The 20,808-nt window shown below is 36.8% G+C and overlaps 1 protein-coding gene across 3 annotated transcripts in view; it reads left to right on the top strand.

Annotated features, from left to right (window-relative positions):
* The window catches only part of PAWR (pro-apoptotic WT1 regulator), a 77,452-nt gene extending 57,011 nt beyond the window's left edge, over positions 1-20,441 (top strand). For all 3 annotated transcript variants that reach the window (XM_034063227.1, XM_034063225.1, XM_034063226.1), the window contains exons 4-7: positions 4,134-4,168; positions 12,885-13,032; positions 14,448-14,552; positions 18,540-20,441. In XM_034063227.1, the coding sequence (XP_033919118.1) occupies positions 4,134-4,168; positions 12,885-13,032; positions 14,448-14,552; positions 18,540-18,626 (375 nt within the window). In that variant the 3' untranslated portion in view covers positions 18,627-20,441. The remainder of the gene's footprint in view (positions 1-4,133; positions 4,169-12,884; positions 13,033-14,447; positions 14,553-18,539) is intronic.
* The last annotated feature ends 367 nt before the right edge of the window (positions 20,442-20,808 follow it).

Below are 20,808 nucleotides of genomic sequence, written 5' to 3'. Positions count from 1 at the left end.
GATCTTAAATTATTAGAGATGCTTGCTTCTTTTTAAGAGCTTATGAGTAGTTTGAAAGCTTAGATTCTTTTCTGATTAATAGACACAGAATGCTGTTTGTTATATAACTACATATATATTCCTGTTCCCAGCAACTTTTGGATAAATAATACACACAAAATAATTTAACATGAGAACAGAGATAAATAATATATTTCCCTGGTGCTTGCATCATCACCTTAAAGAGTGATTGGTTTGCACTTACGTTACATAATAATATAGTAAAAGTCACAATTTACCAAATCTGCAGTATTAATTTTATTTTCAGAAGAAATGTTTTTTATGTATCAGATGTGTATTTTTAACTTTTTGTTCATGCTTAATTTTAACTATTAGAATAAAAACCACTAATACATCTTGAAACGTTTTTTACAAAGGGCTGGTTAATTCTTTGGGGTTTTTTTCCTTAGTTTTAACAGCTGTCATACATAGCAAATGAAAGTATTTGCCATGTACTTTGTCCCTGAGCATTTGTTTGCTTTCCCAGCTTTCTTTTCTGAAGAACTAGCTTTTGTGAATAGTCCTGCCAAACATTTAGAAGCCTCTTTGTTGTGGTAAATGTGACTGATAACTATCGATACGGCATTTCAGTTTTCATATATATTGAACATTATCTTAATGTATTAGATGAAACTACTTAAATTAGATGAAACTACTTAAATCTCTTCATACATCAGAGTCAAATCAACTTGTCAGTCATTGCTGACTGTCTTAAAGCTAAAAATCAGGCTTTTACAGCCCTCTATATATAAAATTTCAGATAGGCAAATCCCCAGATGAGTGTTGGAGAGCAGAATGAAATCCTCTGAAGCTGCAGGATATTAGGTATGTGTTCACTTAAACTCAGTAAGCTGGGAGAAGAATGAAGATGGAAAACTCAGACAAGTAGAGCAGAAGCATGCAGTCATTAAGGCTGAAAGGAATCTCAGGAAGTCTCTAGTCCAAGCCTTATGAACTGAGCAGGGTCAACTACAGTAAATTGCTCAGGGTTGTGGCCAATTGCTTTTTTCTAAGAACTCCATAATCTCTCTAGGTAACCTGCTCTAATGTTTAATCTCACATTAAGAAAGTACTTTCTTACACTTAAATTGAGTTTCCTGTATTTCACCTTCTGTCCGTTGCCTCTCATCCTCTTTGAGCGCAGTGCAGTATGATTCCATCTTCTTTACTGTGTTTGTACATGTTGGCAAGATACCTCCTGAGCTGAACATTCCCAGCACTCTTAGCTTCTCCTCATGTGTCAGATGTCCCAGACCTTTACTCCTCTGTGTGTCCCTTAGCTGGGACCTCTCCAGGATGTCTTTCTCTTACTGAAATGTCCAGAACTGGACTCAGCACTGCAGGTGTGGTCTTACTGGGGCTGAGCAGAGGGGAAGAATCACCTCCCTTGACCTGCTAGCAGCACATCCTGAGGATGCCATTGGCTGCCTTTACTGCAAGGGCACATTGATGCCTCGTGTTCAGCTTGGTGCCCACTGAGACCTCCAGGTTGTTTTCTTCACAGAAGTTTCCCAGCTGGTCCACAATGTGTACTGGTACTTGGGATTATTCCTACTAAGGTGAAAGGTTTTGCATTTCTTTTATATATATATTTTAAACTTACTGAGGTCTCTATTACCTCATTATCCAGCTAGTAATTTTTTTTGTCCCTTTATATGGCAGCACAGCCATTTGATGCATTATTAGCTGCTCATCCTGTTTTGCATAGTCTACGAATTTTTTTGAAGGTACACTTTGTCCCATTACTTGAGTTGTTAATGAAGGTGTTAAAGGGTACTGTACTGTACTGATCAGCCCCTGCTGAGTGACTAATTTCCAGCTGGACTTCATAAGCTATGGGGGAAGGTACTGAAAGCCTTGCTAAAATCAAGACAAAAGTCATCTGCTCTCTCTTCATCCACTGAGCCAGTCATCTCATTGCAGAAGGCTGTCAGGTCAGTCAGGCATGATTTCCCCTTCATATATTCATGCTGATTTCACCTTCTTGTCCTTCAGGATTTGTTCCATCACCTACTCAGGGACTGAGGTAAGCACTGGCATGTGGTTCCTTGGATCTTCCTTTTTGAAGATAGGAGTGACATTTGCTTCCTTCCAGTCCTTAGAAACTCTCCCTTACTGCCATGACCTTTCAAAGATAACATGCCCTTAGTAAACTTTAAAAATAGCTTTGGTACCATTTAAAATTGTTTCCTTGTGCTTTTAGAGGTGAAATTAGATTGCTGTTTCATAGCTGTGAATTGCTACTTTTCAGATGCTGTCATCAATGATAAAATAGTTATCAGTGTTAAAGCAGCAATTTTACTTCACTTTGTGGGTTTCTTTAAATAATTTCTATAATTTGACTTTGTTGAATGTTGCTCTTCTGCTAGTATTAGGGAAAGTGTAGCACTTATTGCTGAAGTTGAAAATGCTGCATGAAACAAAATACACTTTAAGATCTTTTTTGTTTTTCTGTAATGCAAATAATTTTCTCAGCTTTATTTTCTGCAATAAAATAGTTTTCTTATCCTATTTTTAAGGTTGTTTACTTATAAAAACATTAATGCACTGATCAGTGAAATGTAACCTTTTGTGGGATTTTCCAAGTGGATGGAATTTCTCTTGCATCTTGTTTTGAGAACTCATTGTTCTTTTGTCTTCAGTTAGTGTCATAAATAGACAAAATTCCAAGCTTTGCTATTATTTTTTCCAGCAAAAGCAATGGTTCAGTTCGTTAACTACTTAAATATTGTTTCCTGACTTTTTGCCTAGTATTTGCTGATGCTGGGGGGAGCTTTTTCTATGACTCGTATGATAATTGGTTCATGTTGTTCTTACAACATCTTAAAAAAATATCTGTGGACTTACTCTGTCTAATCTGAGTAATCATTTACCAGTTGAAGCATGTCTTTATTTTTTGATGTGATCAGACTGGTATTGGGAAGGTAAAACCACTGTGTTATTGATGCAAATATATTCTTTCAGATTTTCTCATTTGTGCATATTGTACTGATTTTTTTCAGGGACCGTGTAACAATAAACAAGCCATTTTCCTCATTGTTACTTTTGTTTCCTTTTCCATCCTTACAAAGCCAGAGTAAAAGTGTAATGCATTCTTTTTTTTTTCCAAAATTAAAAAGATTAAAAAAAAAAAAAACCAAAAATGTAATCTTAGTGAAAATATTTTACAGCATTAAGGGAAATAAGGTTCTTTACCTTTGGCTAAGAAAATTATATTAAAACTTGTAATCTGCAAGTAATCCATGTATGTATCTTTGAGGGGCCAGATGCACAGTTCCTGCACCTTTGAACTTGTGTTTAAATTGTACTCTTACTTAAAATGTATTCTGTTCCTTGCTATTTCAGTTAAGATCATTTCCAAATAGCAGTCAAAGGAGATGCAGAGTAGTCTTTAAGTTTGTAATCATAATGCATTAAGCCTCTGAAGGTGCTCAGAAAGCAGTGATATAAAAATTGACTTACCATAGCTTGACAAGACACATTCTGATATTTGAGTGCATGAAATATGCATATACAGACCTCTAGCCTACCTGCTTAACAGTAAATGTCAGGAGAAGACCTGAGAGAAACTGAGGGGAGCTAGCCTGCAACACCTGGGTTGGTATAGCAAAGAGTTATACCTATAGTTAACATGACCTACTTGGTACATAGTAAGTTGATGTCTCACCCGTGACTACTGGCCAGCTTCAATTTTTGTTCTGTCCAGAAGGACAGCAGTGGTGCCAAAGGATCAGAACAGTTTTGCTCTGCTACTTTTAGACAAGTAAATGTACAGCTCTTGAAGTGCACAAGTTTCTGTATTAGTAGTAGTAGTGAAGGGGGCAGAGTAAGTGAATCCAGTTTTAAGATATAACCAGAAACTGTCATTTAAGGGTTCTGAGATGGTTTTCAGGAGCACTAACATAGTGACAATAATCCTGGGTATTCTGTCTGTTGACAACAAAATAGTGCAAAACTGAGTTGTACAGTAGCTGTTTGAGGCATGGGCCTCCTGCTCTTAACTGCAGGCTTTGTTTTCTGTGGAGTGATGAAGTATTTTGGAAGTATAACTGTGAGAGAAATGTTAATTACTTTTTCTTTTCTTCTTCTTTTAGGATTCTTCCAGGATGGTTTCAAGCAGGTATAAAAGGTACGAGATCTTTGTACACAACACATTTCTATACATACATAGTCCTGCCAGAAATGAAGCTGATTAAATGGGTGTTACTAGTAGAGGCCATCATACTGCTACTGTAGATATATAGCTTGATTTCGGAGTGATGACCTGAGGGATGCAGCAAAATTATCAACCCCCTTTATTCTGTTACTATTTTAAAGTAAATTCATCTGGGTCTTACTGGTGCAGAAGAGATTCCCAAGCAAATGTCTTGACTACACGTTACCTAGGACTAAGAGTTTCACAGTTTATTTATGAACTACCATCTTCTGAAATTTAATACAGGAAGACAATTTTGTTGTTCTCCACAGTCATATTGAAAAGTTTCTATTTTGTCACGCTACTAACTCAGCTCTAGGGAAAGCTGCCCACATGTAACATGTCCTGTTTGTAATTTGCTTCTTTACCCTGGTCATTACTCAAGTTCTTCAATCAAAAAATACTCAAGAGGTACCTGACCAGTGTGTGAAATTTTTGCTCATGTAGAATTAATACTGACACAGCTATCACAATTGGAAAATGTAATGGTAACACGATGTCTAAAATGTCTCAACTGAAGCAAGGCATTGTGTAAACTTATTTTTATTTGACACATGAGTGTGTTCTCTTTTAGATTTTAACTCACCTGTGCATGTATATTCTGTCTGTAGAAGTACACGCAAAGAGCACCTACTTTATCTCCTCTTCACTGGTGTATTTTCCACCCCTCAGACTTGTTCACCTATAGGATCATAGAGTGGTTTGGGTTGGAAGGGGCCTTCAAAGGTCTTCTAGTCCACCCCCCCGCCACAGGCAGGGAAATGTTTCACTAAATTAGGTTGATCAAAGCCCCATCCAACCTGGCCTTGAACACTTCCCGTGATGGAGAATCCATGGCTTCTCTGGGCAACCTGATCCACTGCCTCATTACCCTCATTGTGAAACATAATAACTTACCTTGTTATGCTTTTACACATTTTCTAGCCTGATGCTGTCCTTTATGATTATATACCTGGGTTCTCGTAAACCTAGTTGAGTGATACTATTTATTGGTGCATGGGGTATTTTTTAATCTCTGTTGTTGCAGAATGGGTGGATTTATTGTCACAACCTTAACAACTACATAATTTCATGATTACGTTCTTACTAATAAAAACAATTTTAGTTGAGTCTCCACTTCCTTGTCAGTCCCTGTGCAGACTTTCATTGCTGTTTGTATCTGCTGAATACTTAGTGGTGTTTGTCATGGTGCTTTGTGGCTTTTTATAAACCTTATCTTCACTCTGTTCACATACTGTATCACATAAACTTGTTTGTGTGTGTGGTGGTAGTAAATAGAAGTTAGTACAATCAACTTTGTAGCTTATTTAAACATAAGTTAATTCTTGTGATTAGCATTGCAAAGATAGGAAGCTCCAAAACTATAAAATGCTAACATAAGACTTGTTTGTGCAGTCTTTCCTCCGTTAGGTTTGGTTGTATGTGTGATATACATCCTTTGTCAACTTTCCCCCTTGGGACTGGCATTACATTCAGGAGAGCTCTTGACTTTTCATGAGCTGCTTTTCAATATTTTTTTATGCATATTGCTGTCTTACACATTGCATAGTCTTCAAATCTCATGCTGAAAACAAAGGATTGTCCTACGAAGTCAGCACAGTGCCCAGTGTTCACAAATCCTAAGTGGGTTTTATTCTAACTGTGCCTCCCTAAGGTATACTGTGGCCACTGTGCTTAGAGTTAACAGTGTCTATTTTCCTCTATATTAAAAAACTTCTGCCTTCCCTGAAGTAAATTTTCACGAGAGTACTTGAACAAAATGTGTGTTCTTGTGGCTTCAGTTTCTGGTGTGAGGACCAAAGTCATCTTCTGTTCTGACAGTGTTTGGCTTGTTGGTCCCTTCCAGCATCTGTAGTAAAGGAAAGTCTTACTAAACCCAGCCTTTTCTACAGCAATTCTTAATCAGATCTCCCTTAAGTACCAAGTACAGTACTAAGTTTAGAAACAGAAAATGCCATTCCGTGATCACACCTCAAACTGAACTGTGAATACCAAAAGGATGAACTGACACCATTAGCTGCTTCAAGGTTCAAATATGGTCAACTTAATTGTCTTTTAATAGTTTTGGGTGTACTCATTAGATTTTCAAAGCAAGCTGAAAGTAAAGGCAAGTGTGGTGGTCTACATCTGGGTCGGGGCAATACCAAGTACAAATAGTCTGAGCAGAGAATGGATTGAGAGGAGCCCTGAGGAGAAGGACTTGGGGGTATTGGTTTGTGAGAAACTCACACCCAGCAGTGTATGCTCACAGCCCAGGGCCGGTATGTTGGGCTGCATCAAAAGAAGTACGGCCAGCATGTCAAAGGAGGTGATCCTGCCCCTCTACATTGAGATGCTCATCCTCCTGCACCTGCCAGGACAAGTGAGACTTAAGAGTAGAGAAAGGTCTGTGCTGTGTATTCTCACACAACCATTGTTCTCTCAGTATGTTCCAGGGATCAAGGAATTGCACAGATTTTACTACCTACCTAATCAGACACATCGACTGCTTTGCCTTACATGGATATAGCAATCCATGGTTAAACATTTATGTGACATTGCTGAGAAACCTGTTTCACTGAGTGTCCCTTGACTAGAAGACATGTTTACAAATGAACTCAGCTGGCTGCCGTATGTTATTCTACTTCAGTTCTGGCTGGCTGAGCCTGTCTTCTTATGCAGTAAAGTAGCTAAAAGTTCAGGATGAGGATCTTAGTCCATAACTGTCTTCTGAATTTGCTTCAAAGCTTTCCACACTTAGACCCCAGAAGTTTGTGGAGGGGTTCCTTTGTAGCTGCATGAATAACCATGTGAAATATTTTCAGAAGAAAATGATGGTTCTGTTGTGATCTGGAGTGGTACTGTAAGATTTATTAAAAGCACAACCATAATCTTCAAGGTCATGCTGACCTGAAGGCCACAGGACATGTTCATCAGAGTATTTAGGAGCTGTGGTAAGTCATCTGTCCCGACTGTGAGCTTTATGTGAATAATATGTGTAGGTGTCCTTCAGTTGTAATAGCCTATATCAACTTCCTCATCTTTCATTTTTCTCTAAGGTTTTCTTAATGTGATATGCCTCATCCTGGCCATTCCAAACTATTACTGAAATGGGGTCTACCAGTTTTTGTAGTGCTTTTTGAGTGGTTATTTTAAAGTAACAAATGTGTTGCCATTAATAGGAGTGGTTTTCTGAGTCAGGTCTGATGCTGTCAGCATAGCTGATGTCATCACTGGCTTCTCAAACAAGAGAATGACAAAATGTATTCTGTATGTTGAAATACTTGAGTGTAATCCACATGTAAACATGAACTATGTTTCTCTTGCATTCTGTGAACTAAAAAGTTTGTTTACAAGTATAACAGTAAGGCAAGGTTATGTATGTGGACATAGGAATATTTTTCTAAGCACAGAGAATTAGTTTTAGCAGCTTATTTTTAGGAATTTCTACTAGCTTTTTGTTGTGGTTTAAAACCAAGTCCGCACAGCTCGTTCACTCACTCCCCCCCCTCGCTCCCCCAACTCCCGGAGAGTTAGGATGGAGAATCCAAAGAATGTAGCCCCCACGGGTTGATATAAGAACGGTTTAATAACTAAGGCACAACACAAATCACTCCTGCTATTACTACTACAAACAATAGCGATAAAGCCAATAACAAGTGAAGAGAATACAACACCTCGCCAGCCACCAACCCATAACTCACCCCACCCTGCCCCACCAAGCACCGACCGATACCTCCTCCATCCCCCCAGAGTTCCAGCCTTTCCGGGTCTCTCCCGGTTACCTCCTGGGTATGACGTGCTATGGTATGGAATACCTCTTTGGCTAGCCTGGGTCAGGTGTCCTGTCTCTCCTTCCTCCCGACCTCCCCTCCTCCATGGCAGAACATGAGTCTCAGAAAAGGCCTTGGACAAACCAAACATTTGAGCAGTAACTCAAAACATTCTTGCTGTCAGCAACCGTTCTCAGCCCGAAAGTCAAACCACAGCACTGCACCAGCTACCAAGAAGGAGAAAAATGACTGCTACTGCTCAAACCAGGACACTTTTGAATCAGTTCAGCTTCTTGTTTAAAAATATTTTAAATTGAAAAGAAAACCTTGGAAATCAGGATTTTAAATAACTTGGAAGATTTTTGCATGGTTCATGGATCAGACAGATCAGGCTGGATCAGTTTAGAGAAAAAGCTGGATTAAAATCTCTTACTGGTTCAGAGGTGTTCCCCTTACAAGTTTTTTTATTAGTGGAAATGAATACAATATGGTATGGGTTCATAGCTTCCAGACAAAATGTCCGAGTTGTTTTCCCCTCTCTTAGGGGATAGAATGGCACATTATCATGGAGCACAACAGGTAGAGAGCCTTGACCACTATATTCTAGTGGTCTAGACATTGTATTCAAGTTTAACATTGATGCAAAAGTTGAAAAATAAGTGAGAAGATGACAAGAAGAGAAGTGAGTGCTTCTGAGTACCTGTTGGAGGTGCTCTGAAGGAGCTGCTAAAATTATCTTTCTTAGTGTTTTTAGATTACTGCAAAGCTTAAACTATAACAATTTACATTCTGTCATACTAACCTTGGTGTCACTGACTCAAAAAGAATTACAGCTGCAAAATACTGTTTCATAACACTATGTCCAGACTTGCCTGCCTGCCTCTGTTTGGGAGGTTCGTGGTGAGGACTGGCTGTTGAGAAGCACTGTCTTGTCTAATATATGTCTAATAATTGTCTAATATAATATGTTATAATAATAAGCATCTAGCTTGTTATATTAGGACCACTACAGGGCAGATATGAACACTTAAAATAAACAGGGGTCACCCAAGGTGCTTTTCTTGACTTTTGCATCCCCTTTTCAAGCAATGCTGATGTTCCTAGAAGGCAGAAATGCTTAGGGTTTGTTTCTGTAGAAGTTTTCGATGGTGTGAGTTGAGCCAGGTGCAGTTCCTCACTTGTCCCTAGTGCCAATGCTAATGCAGCTGGACAGAGTGATGCTTCAGGCAGCAGCTGTGGCTGAAAGTCAGTGGCTTCCGTTTGCTGGGCTGCTGGACTGCTGCGTCAGCTCCTTGAATGGTTTCCTACTCTGTCACCTGTAGGGTGAAGCTAGGAAGACAAGACTGCCTTTCCTTAGCTCTGCTCGGAAAGCCACTAACTCGGCTTAAGCAGTCTAATGTAACAGGAGTCCAGGGTGGCCTATTTAGAAATAATAGTCTTCTGCTCATTCTTCCAAAGTTCAACAAAGATCGACTGGGTTGCACTGACATAGTTAATCAGGGTTTTCCAAATCGAGTATAATTACAAATACAGTTACAAATGTGTTGTACTTGAAATCAGAGAAATCAGGTTTTGAGGGCATGATCTTAATTGGATGAAATTACAATTTGGACAGTGCTTCAGGAAGACACTGGGAGAACTAAAGAGGCCTTGGAAGAAGCAAGAGTTACTCCACTTTTCTGTAATATCGCTGTTAAACCTGTCCTTGTGTGAATACCTGATGTATTTTAAAGGAAATAACTAGAACATAATTTCAAAACAAAACTTCTGTTTCTGCGTAAGAGTAGTCAAACTGTGATGTCGTTTGCTTTTCTATGTGATTTCTGTTGTAGTACAGCCAGAAAAAAACAAGCATGTCTTCTGAAGTTGCAAAAGTGTTCTCTGTTTTCAGCATTCTAGTACAGGAATGCACATTTAAAATGAGGTGTTTTGATAGTGGCTAATTGAAAGCAAGCTAGTGGAACAACAAGTTGAATTTAGTTAAACATCTTGTTGAGCATGCCCTTTTAAAGCAGTGGTGAGGGATGGTTTTATCCTCTTGCATTCTCGTGTGCTGCTCTCTGGGTGGGCACTCTGATGCAGTGTACATATGGCTACAAATACAATACAAATACAGTATTATTCCTGAAAAAGAATATAAAATACAATGTGTCCTGCAGCCCTAGCCTGTGGCTAGATGTTTCCTCTGCAAGCGTTGAGCAGTCATGTGCATAAGCTACTTGAATGCTAAAAGGTGGAACACATTCTGAATTGCATTCTTGAGCAGTGACTAAATTTTTTCAACTTGCAGATCTCTATCATTTTCATTCTGATGCTGATGACTGCTTTTACCTGATGTACATCTACTGACAGTTGGCTTTCTTACTTTTGTACCTTTTGTGAGATTCCAGCAGCTTCCAAGTTGCAAGTATTTGTAAACCTTTATTCAGTTAGGAAGTGGAGGAGGCAAGCTTTCAATTGCAGTCTCAAACTAGACAGGTTCTGCTGTCACATGCATGCATTTTTCCCCTCATCCCCCAAAAGAAGGCATAAATCCACTTTTCTTACCTGTATACAAAGCTCTTCAGTTTGGACAGGTTAATATTATTGCTATTATGATTAGTAGTAGTGTTGCATATTTATACATATAAAATATATAAAATATACAGGTTTATTTCCATAGACACATGTTTGTTGGGGTTGGTTGATAGGTATTCTCTCTTAGTAAAGAGAACTTGGACACCAAGTTCAGTGATACTGTTACTCTAAATGTGTTTTCTTCCTTGTTTAAGGCTTGCAAAGTGACATTGTGTCAGAACACTAACATTCCATTCTTTGTGAAAGATTAGTTTATTGTATCTTGGATGGTACCTGGTTTTGCTGTCGCTGTGTGCTAGACGTTGGTTGTAACAGCCAAAACAATGAACGTTGTAGCTGTATGGACTGATGCCTCCTTCATTTTTTTTAATCCCATTTCCAAGAAATGAAATTTCCTTTGTACTTGCTGATTCTGAAAGGGATTGTGTTCAGTAGGGTCTGTTCCCCACTGGAATAGGTGAGGAAATTCTTCAGTGTGAGTTTCAGGGAAAATATAGAGAATGCCTGAATTTTCCTTACTAGTGATACCCTGCCTGTCCACATATTCTTTCTTCCAACTCTCCTGCAGGAGCATCTGCCAACATCACTCCCTTGAGTTGAAATAATCAAGTATATTGGCAAAAAGCTTAATTTTTTACTGATAAAAATTTAAGCCTTTTTTTGTGTGGCCTATCTTTGAGACATTCAACAGCAGGAAAAGACACATTTCAGAAAGCTGAATAATCTAGAATTTATAGAGTTAAGCTAAAATATTTCTCTTATGTTGTGTTGCAATATGCGTATCCGGTCCTAGAAATGTTTTGCCTTTTTTTTAAATCTTCTGGATGAAGAATAAACAGTGCTAAATATGGTAATAACATTAAGCTACAAAATTCCTTACAATTGTGTCAGTGTGCCTTGGAAACTTCACACATACTGGAGCAAAGCAGTATTTATATCCATGAAAAGACATCCCTTTGCCAGATACTCCTGTGTTTGATTTGCAGTGTATCCATCTAGTTCTGCACATTGTCAGCAGTGGTTTTCTAGAGTTAAGAAATGCAAAACTATTAAATGAACACATTAATCATATACTCTTCTATGTTTTGAAGGAAGTGTAGGGATACTCGTAGTGGTTTTCATTCTTCTCCTAAGTGTTCTAGAAAGTCATGGTATACATATTTCAGCTGTGTCATATCACAGGATCAAAGACTAACTGAGGTTGGAAGGGACCTCTGGAGGGGTCCAACCCCCTGCTCAAGCAGGACCACTGAGGGCCAGTCCAAGACCATGTCCAAGTGGCTTTTGAGTATCTCCATTTTAGTCTTCCTGGTGAAGACTGAACAAGGGATTTTTTTATTGGGTTGGGGTTTTTTTTCCCCTCATTGGCTGTTCAGTGGTATATTTTCAAATTCTAAGTGTGGTTTTGGTGACTTGAGAAGGGAAAGATGTGTATCTCACTGCCTGGTCCCAGGACATTCTGTTATGCTGCTCTTAATTATTCATTAGGTTCTACACTGCAGGTAAATAGCATTGCTATTAGAAGGAAAATAGCTTTGGGAAGAACACTTTTCAATTTGTGACTTTGAAAGTGCTTGAATTCTCAGGTATATTTTTAAATTAGCACTGATTTTGTACATAGCAGTCATAATGGAGAACCCTTTAGTGTTTTATATAAAACTAGTTTGCACGCATTTGCTGTGCTTGTTTGTTAAGATTCTGTGGCAATGAGTTTTAAGGAATACACTCATGATCTAAAACAGAAAACATACCACCAGTTAATGAGTGAGTGTCTGCCAACTGAACTATGACACGCTGCTGTGTATTCCAACTTCTGAAGTAAAACATTTGGAAATGGCATAAAATGAGTATGTTGTGTTGCATCACTTTCTCACTTTAGTTTGCTTTATAGTTTCTTACAGGTGATATCAATAGTTCCTGAAAAGTCAGTTGATACCTGTAAGCTTCTTACATTTGGTTTTCATCTTCATAAACCAAGTATCTTTTTAACTCCATAGTAGTACTTTGCTTTTCAAAATAAAGTTGTTTAGCTTGGGTTTTAATGCACACAGTTCATAAAACTTTAAAATCTTTTAAAATAGATAAATATGGGTTTAAAGTTGATTACCTATGCTGTCAGAGCTGCATTATCCAAGTATTTGACTCCTTGGGGCAGTGGATTTAGTGAGCTCTCAGCAACACAAGAGCTGTGAAAGAAGTTCTCCGCAGTTTATTAGGCTGACTTGTTGCGTGCTTTGGGAAGTACTTCTTGTTACTTCTATATCACTTCCATTTTGTTAAATGTATAACTAGACATCTGCTTTTGCTTTTTGCCTTTGCAGCACAGCTAATGCACCAGAAGATGACGCTCCAAATAGGTATTCACGAACAGACAGGGCAACTTACAGCAGATACAGCAGGGATGCAAATTCTTCTGGCAGTTCCATACCAAATAACGCTTTGGAAAAGAGAATTGAGGAACTTGAAAGGGTAAGTAACAGCTAACATCTGCATGGCATGCATACATCTGAAATTAAGTACCTTTGAAACTCTATGGGGAAATTTACAAGCAAAATAATACAGAAATTATGCTAAATGCTTGATGAACAAGTAGTTATGGCTAAAAAAATGTATAAAGTCAGACTGACTAAGAAGAATGTGAACTTTCTAGCCACAGATACTTAGTTTTCATTTGGTGTATAAATGAGAAATAGCTGAGGTAAAGATAATAATCTTTGAAAGCCAGCAGCACTCTCTGTATTTCTCCTATGTACCTCGTGACATACCAATACAGGGCAAATAAGTTGGGGGAAGGAGGAGCTCACTGGCTGTTCAGAAATTTAGCAAGCATATTTCTGATCTTCTTGTTTTGGATTTTTAGCATACTGAATATTATAAAATTTAATTGCTATCTAGTTGTTTGTTAAAGTTTTGAACATCTAAAATATGTATTTAATGATTTTATTACAAAAATTCTTCATACAGACAATTTGGGGAAAACATAATGTCAAATGATTTTTTTTTCATGTAAAACAGTATTTTTGCTAAATAATGTCATCTGTGTAGTCTGTTACTGGCTTCTCAGTCTTATTCTAAAGTGGATTTTTGTTCATAACTTGCCAAATATTCTTGAATTTGTATGGATGAAAGTCACTGAATAAACACGATTTAAATAGCTGGTGGCTGGAAAGGATGAACATAAAACATGTTTTGTAGAAATTTTTTTTCTTTTTTTTTTTTTGATACTTGGAGAAGCCTGATTGGAGTGCCACTAACACAGAAACTAAAGGAAGACTTAAGGGCTTTCTTTCATTATCCTGGACCCTGATTTACTGAATTCTTCAGAGACAATTAGATTTTTTCTCACATTTAGGCCCACATATCCAACACTGAGTCTTCCTTCCTTGTTAAGGGTGTGTATATGTGTGTATATATATATATATATGTATGTATATATATATATATATATGAAAAACGCAAGCAAACAAGAAAAACCCCAAAACCCCAAGCTCTGCCAACCAAAAACCCAACCAACCAACAACAAAAGACTAACCCTCCTAATATAACAAATTTGGAAGCTAATATTTAACATTTACTTCTGGTTTGGGCCCCTATCCATTTTGGGGTTCATGCTCAAGTTAAATATTAATTAAGACATTATCTCTGCAATTAGTGATACCACACAGGTTTGCTGTGGGTAAAATATTTTCTTAGACATGATTGTTTAGCCCTTGAAATATAAGGGCTTAAAGATGTGGGTTTGACTTGTTGTAGAACTTGCTGTAGAAAAGGAATTAGAGGTGTGTATGTGTGTTTTTCTTCTTTGTTTTAAATGGTAATAACTTAAAACTGTCTCTCAACACCAAAAATTGCATTTCAAACTTTGTTGCATATTCTGGTTTTAGGAACTTGCAAAGGAGAGACAGGAAAATGCGAGATTAGTGAAGATGACACAGGACAAAGACGAACTAATTGGAAAGCTGAAGGAAGAAATTGATTTATTAAACAGGGTAAGCACATATTTTCTTACATATAAAGAGGGAATAAAAGTCTCTGCATTCTCTGTACTCTTCTTCAGGCATCTGCATCCACTGGACAAGGTCAGAAGAGAATGAAGGATGTGTGGGGTTTATACTTGTGTAACTTTTCAAGAGGCATATCAATAAGTCATATTTTTTCCAGGTGATTTCTGTTTGTTGTGATTAGGTCCATGAGTTAATCATGAAGAACCTGAATTTGTTGTTGCTGTAAGTGTTCATAGAGCAAGGGTATAAAAGCAGAAGTTCTTTACTGCCTCTTCTTTCCAAATTCAGTACATAGCATACCAAGACATAGTTAAGTTGGGGTTTTGACAGTTTCTCAATAAATTGTTATCCAGAACTTTTGTTAGACCAAGTAATTACAGTTTTGGGGCAGCATTTAATTTCTAATAATAGCTTAGATGATCTTAGAAAGATTTGGGAGTAAATGGATTATGACACATACTCTCATGCTCTTTATTGTTGATTCTCACGTAAACAGAACAAGACAGGGGCAGGAGACTTGGCCTAGCATCACTCAGGCGAGGTGTGTAGGCAGTAGAAGAGTGAGACGTGTGGGAACGGGACAGGATGAGAAGTTTTCAAGTTGATAGAAGATAGCAATTTTAACAAGTCCCACTTCTAAGTGCAGACTGGAACTCTTCATGAGTGGATTAGTCACCACATCCTGGCTGAGGTGCAGAGCCAGGGTGTACTAGGGAAATATGCCTCTTCTAGTCAAGTGCAGACATTTTCATACAAATTCAGAAAAAACCCTCAGAACTTGCTTCAGTCTGTCCATCAGTGAATGGAGTCCCTAACTCTATGTGCATAGTGGTAAACTTCCATTTTGAGCTGTTCATTTGTAACAAAGGAGGACAGTATTCACAAGTTTGCAAACTAATCTGGAAAATGAAAGGAGATGAGATTATTCTGAAACAGATTATTCTTTTTGTTTGTTTTTTATAAAGAAAGTTAGAAGTTAATCTCTAGGATAAATGCAATATTGTCTGTTTTGGAGAGACTTCTGCTTCAATGGGGAAATTGGTCTTTGCTGTTCTTCCATTCTGCAAAGACTGTCACATGTAAACTGATGACCTTATTACAGTCAAGGCAAGTGTTCATTCCTTCTACATAATGAATGTCAAAGCTACTTAATACTGCTTGTCACACCTGACTTCCTGAGTCAGAGGTCAGCAAGAACAAATCAAAAAAACCTAAGTTACAGAAAGCTCGTGGCTTAGGACCTTGACTGCAAGGTTTGCTGTTTCAGAAACAAGGTTATTTTTCTTCTGGTATATTTCAAGTATGATGTCCTAAATTAAATCCATTTAGTGTTTGACTAGAAACTGTCTTTGAGCGTATGTAGTAAAGTCAAGCAGTGACTGTGTCGTGCCTATGTTAAGTATTATAGCAATTTCTGCTTGTATGGAAAGAAAACATAAAGCAGAATATAGTCCTTTCAAAAACCTCTTTAGTGTGCAAAGACTAAAATTGTACCTTTCCGTGAGATCTACAAAGCCATTGTACTGGCCCTCCGTAGGTAGCTTCTCTTAAACACACAAGGGAATTGATTTTATGGGATTTTTTATTTCTCCATCAAGTCAGCATTTATCATAGCTATAACACTGTCTGCTAGCTTAATATACAGTGCAAGTTACTTATGTCTGCATCCTGTGAACTTTTCTTACGAACTGACTGAAACTTGTAGAAAGAGCATTTATGTAAATATGAGGACTGAGCAATCAGAAAACTATGCAATGAAACGGCAGTTTAAGTTCATAACCGTGGGTGCATCCTTGATTGGCAAAGATCTTGTCACACTTGAAAAACTTAATCCAAGAATCCTGGAAACTTGGCAAACTTTTTCCAATGTAACTAAACGTATTTATTTAATGTAACAATACAATTTTATTGAGATCGGTCCATACTTTAAAGAACATGAGCTGCATTTATGCTGGGAAACAGAAGAGGCTTTCTGCCATAAATGGCATTCTTTCACTGCAGTACATTAACCACTAAAAGTATGTCTGCCACATTTTTGTAAGAAAGGGGTAATTGCTTCATAAAAACCTTGAATGTCTGAAGGGAAAAGCATCTCAAGACATTTAAATATTTGTAGGCTAAGTTCAACTGTCGAATAGTTTACATTTGGTCATCTCTGACCTCACTAAGATGTCATTGTAGTTAAATGTGTGTTTGGAGAGAGTCTGTCAGTGAGGATTTACAATCCAATTAGTTTCAGTTGTGCAGTTCTGGTTCCTTTGGTATGTGAAGTCCAAGCTTTCCTGCTGTTGCATATTTTTACTAATAAACATAAATTAGTATTGTAATATTGAATATGAAGCTTCAAATTGCAGAGTGGCAAAACAGGCCTGCATCTCTCAGTCCACTGTTTCTGTAGATACTTAAACTGCAAGTTATTTTTCCTGGCTCGTATTCAAGAAGCTTTTACTTGTAGTAATCTCTGGAATTTTATTTTTGTAGCATAAACATTTCACAAACTTTTCATATTTTATTTTGTGTAAATTCCAGGTATTTAAACAGAAGGGGTTTAGGTAAGCTTTAATTGAGGCATCTGATGACTAGATTAACAAGCTCAAACACAGTATTATGTGTACTGAACTAAAAAAGTATACTTTTATTGAAAATGTGTTGTTCCTGCCATCTGATTGTTAATCTGAACTAAAAAGAAAAAATAATGTGTTTCTTACAGTTACATAGTAGACTGTATTTTTAGTAGTGATCCATCAAAACTTTCCACGTTCAGATGTTTAAGTCACTCCTGTTTGTGGTCAGATGCTTTTCCCTGTAGTCACTCATACTGTGATGCAGTGTGAGGCAAAGAGGAATTTCTGCTAGAGATTCCTTAATTCCACATTACAAAAACAGTAAAGTAACAGCAAAGGTATTGCGGTATGGATTTTGGCTTGGCAGACTGAAGAGGCTTTTAAAAACCATTATTACTGATTAAACATAACATCTCTAGCATGCACTTTTGGAATGACCCCACTAAAAAGAAATAAGAAAATAGGCTATCTATCTCAAACACTGCTTAACAACAACAGAGAAAATCTTTTCTCTACTGCTGTTTTATGTTTAATCTGCCATGGCAACAGTAGAGTTTTGCAGACTTCAATCAAAAGGCATCTGAGATACCGAATGAGAATATTGATTCTTCTTTCTTTGCCCACCTTTCGCTTTTCTCCTTAAAGTGCTATCCTTGATGTCACTCTTCTGTTCTTCATTTTTTTGTTCTCATTCTTTTTCTTCCATCTTTGTCTTGTTTTGTAAAATTATTTTTACTGAAGTAACACAGCATCAAACAGCCATTTTCACTTAAAGGCTTGAAAAGACTTGGTAGGAAGTGAAGAAGTGAAAGGAGTTGGGTAGTATGGTAACTGGTGAAAGGTGGATGAACATTTTGCGTAGGAGCAGTCTATTTTAAGCACCATTATTAATGTGTATGATGTCTCTTCTCTCAGCATCAATTTAGACAAGATACAAAATGCCTTTTAATTTTTTTCACAGAAAAAGAAAAAAAATATGGACAAGCAGTACTTTGTCTGAAAATTTGATAGTGTAAAGCACAAAGCAGGTCGTCTTGCAGTAATAACCAGGATAGCTGCAGACAAACACATTCTGGGGAGCAGAGGCAGTACCTGACTAACACACTCTCTATATGACAATGAAATAATCATGCCATCCTATTTTGATTACTGGATGCATTAAATCCTGCTGTAGCTTTAATTTTTATTATATCTTTCCATTTAAAGATGCTTGTACATAGGAAGAGAATATTAATGTTTTGTAATCACAGTAACAAGGCTGGTTTGACAGATTTAATGATATCTGCTGTGACACTAATTCTTCCCAACCCCAGCTTCTTCATTACAGAGCTAAGGTGCAAAATTCCTGATGCTACTAATTGAGAGTTTGTATTTACATACTGAGAAACATTTATTTTTCTTTTTACAGGACCTAGATGATATAGAAGATGAAAATGAACAATTGAAGCAAGAAAATAAAACCCTCTTGAAAGTTGTTGGACAGCTGACAAGGTAGAAGATTCAAGCCTCAATGAGGAAAGATTTAAAAACTACTGATTGAACGTTAAGGTCAATATAGTAATACTTCCTGTGTTGCAGTATGTTATAATAACTGTCTTTATATTTATTGTTAGGAAACCAGATGAATGTTTATTTTCATAGTACTTTCTTCTTCATTCAATGAAATGGCATCAAATTGTGGTATACTTTTAGCTTTCTTTTTGCATAACAGTAATTAAGTTTTTTGACATATTTCAAAATACTAAATTCAAAAATACTTGGGTTTTGAATCTTCAGATTACATCTGAATAAATTACAGTAATTTAAAATTCATAGCATCAAGATAACTTTCAGTCCATGTGGGTGTATATTTTTGAAATGAATGGAAGCAATACATATAAACTTTGTTTACACAGATCCAAAATATATATTTTGGGAAATACTTCCTTTTTTGTTTAAACACAGCTGTAAAGTGGGTGCCTTATTACAGATGTATAGCTTTTTGCAGATTGATTACTTTTTCTAAAACTCTTGTATGTTGAGGGTTTTTTTTACTGTATCTGAAAGACTGACAATAGCACAGAGTAGCAATATTTTTTCTCTATAACAGTATTCTGATAGGAGGGGGAAGGTTTTATTTTAAAAAAAGTAATTAAAAACTCCAAACAAAACCACCAAAAAAACCCCACCAAAATACATCACCTGTGATATCAGCATTAATGAGTTTTTAGAATCATACTTAAGCTGTGCAGTTTAAGCTTAAGCAGTTTATTTTAAAGCTTGTGTTTTAGCAATGGAATGCAAGTTTGCTATCAGACAGTGAGTTTGTTTGCTGTGTTGAGAATACAAACAAAACCTGGAGTGTTCATTTTAGGAAAGACACTTTTGCAGTACTCTTCTACTTAAAGCTGTCATCTTAAAATTTATAGGGATCATAACTGACATGAATTTTGTTACGTTTTAATTTTTTCAAGCTGGGCGAAATTTCTTGTACATAAAGTAGAGGGGCATACAAGTGATTCATGCCCTATTGAAACATAAAATGGTTTAAAAAAACTTTAATCCTTGATTTTAAACTAACAAGGTGTTTTAAAAGTGCCTGTTTAGATGCTATAATCCAGTTATGACAGCATACTGATTCTTCTATAATATGATAGTAGACAAAATTTTCTTTAGTGTCAACCACAGACCTCAGTTAACAGTTCTCTTAAATTTCTTGTTAGGCTGAAATCTGATGTACTTTATTTCATCTTAATACAGTAATTTTTCATTTGTGATCAGAATGTGTTTGTTATTTGAGTTAGGATACTAGAAGTGAAAACATTTCAAAGAGTCCAGGCTTTTTCTTGACAATTGTTGAAGTTTAGTGTCAGAAAGTTGCATGCATGTAATTTTTGTTACCTTAAAACTTAAAGGTGACTTTATTATGTAATAATGATCACCTTTACAGGTTTGCCAGTTGTTTTCGTAATGCGTATTTACTTACTGTAAGAGTTTCTTAAATTTCAAATCCAGTTACTATTGTTACTCTTTGGATTGTTTTGGATATAGGATAGGTTATTTTGCATTTGTGTATTCTAATGAAGAGGTGCTTTTCAGAGCTTCAAAGTATTTTTCAAGACACTTATATTCCAGGATGCCTTGATGTTTTCCTTCACAGTGGATGAGATCCCATGGGACACTATTTAAAACCTCTACTCAGGGGTTTAAATGTCATGGGGGTTTGTATTGGCCCTCTGACCTACAATATACACCAATAAATGTTGCTTTTAATAATATTCAAACAGTAAGAAGTCCCTTAATTTATCAGTTTCATGCAATTAAAAAAAAAGTAATAAAATTAATTTGGATATATGTCTTCTGAATAAATATGAAACTTTCTCTGGAAGAACATCTGATTTCTTTCTCTGTGCACTATGTAGGAAATAAACATACTGATCTATGGCATGAGATGTCAAACATACTGAAGCTTCGTTAAGGAGTTTACACAGAACACACAGGTATTACTACGACATGTAAATGAGAGATTTCATAAACTGTATTTCACATACATTTTAAACCAAAGGGCAGTAACAGCAAAGCACATAAACAAGAGCTACTTGTCTTCAGATTACCTCTTCTTGGTTTGTATGTGTATTGACTAAAGCTTAACAGAAGTAATGCCAAAATTAGAATTTTTTTTAACTTGGACACCCAGC

Source organism: Melopsittacus undulatus, chromosome 5, assembly GCF_012275295.1.
Source record: "Melopsittacus undulatus isolate bMelUnd1 chromosome 5, bMelUnd1.mat.Z, whole genome shotgun sequence".
Taxonomy (NCBI): Eukaryota; Metazoa; Chordata; class Aves; order Psittaciformes; family Psittaculidae; genus Melopsittacus; species Melopsittacus undulatus.
The sequence above is the reverse complement of the archived record's forward strand: the minus strand, read 5'-3'. Positions and strand labels throughout refer to the sequence as shown.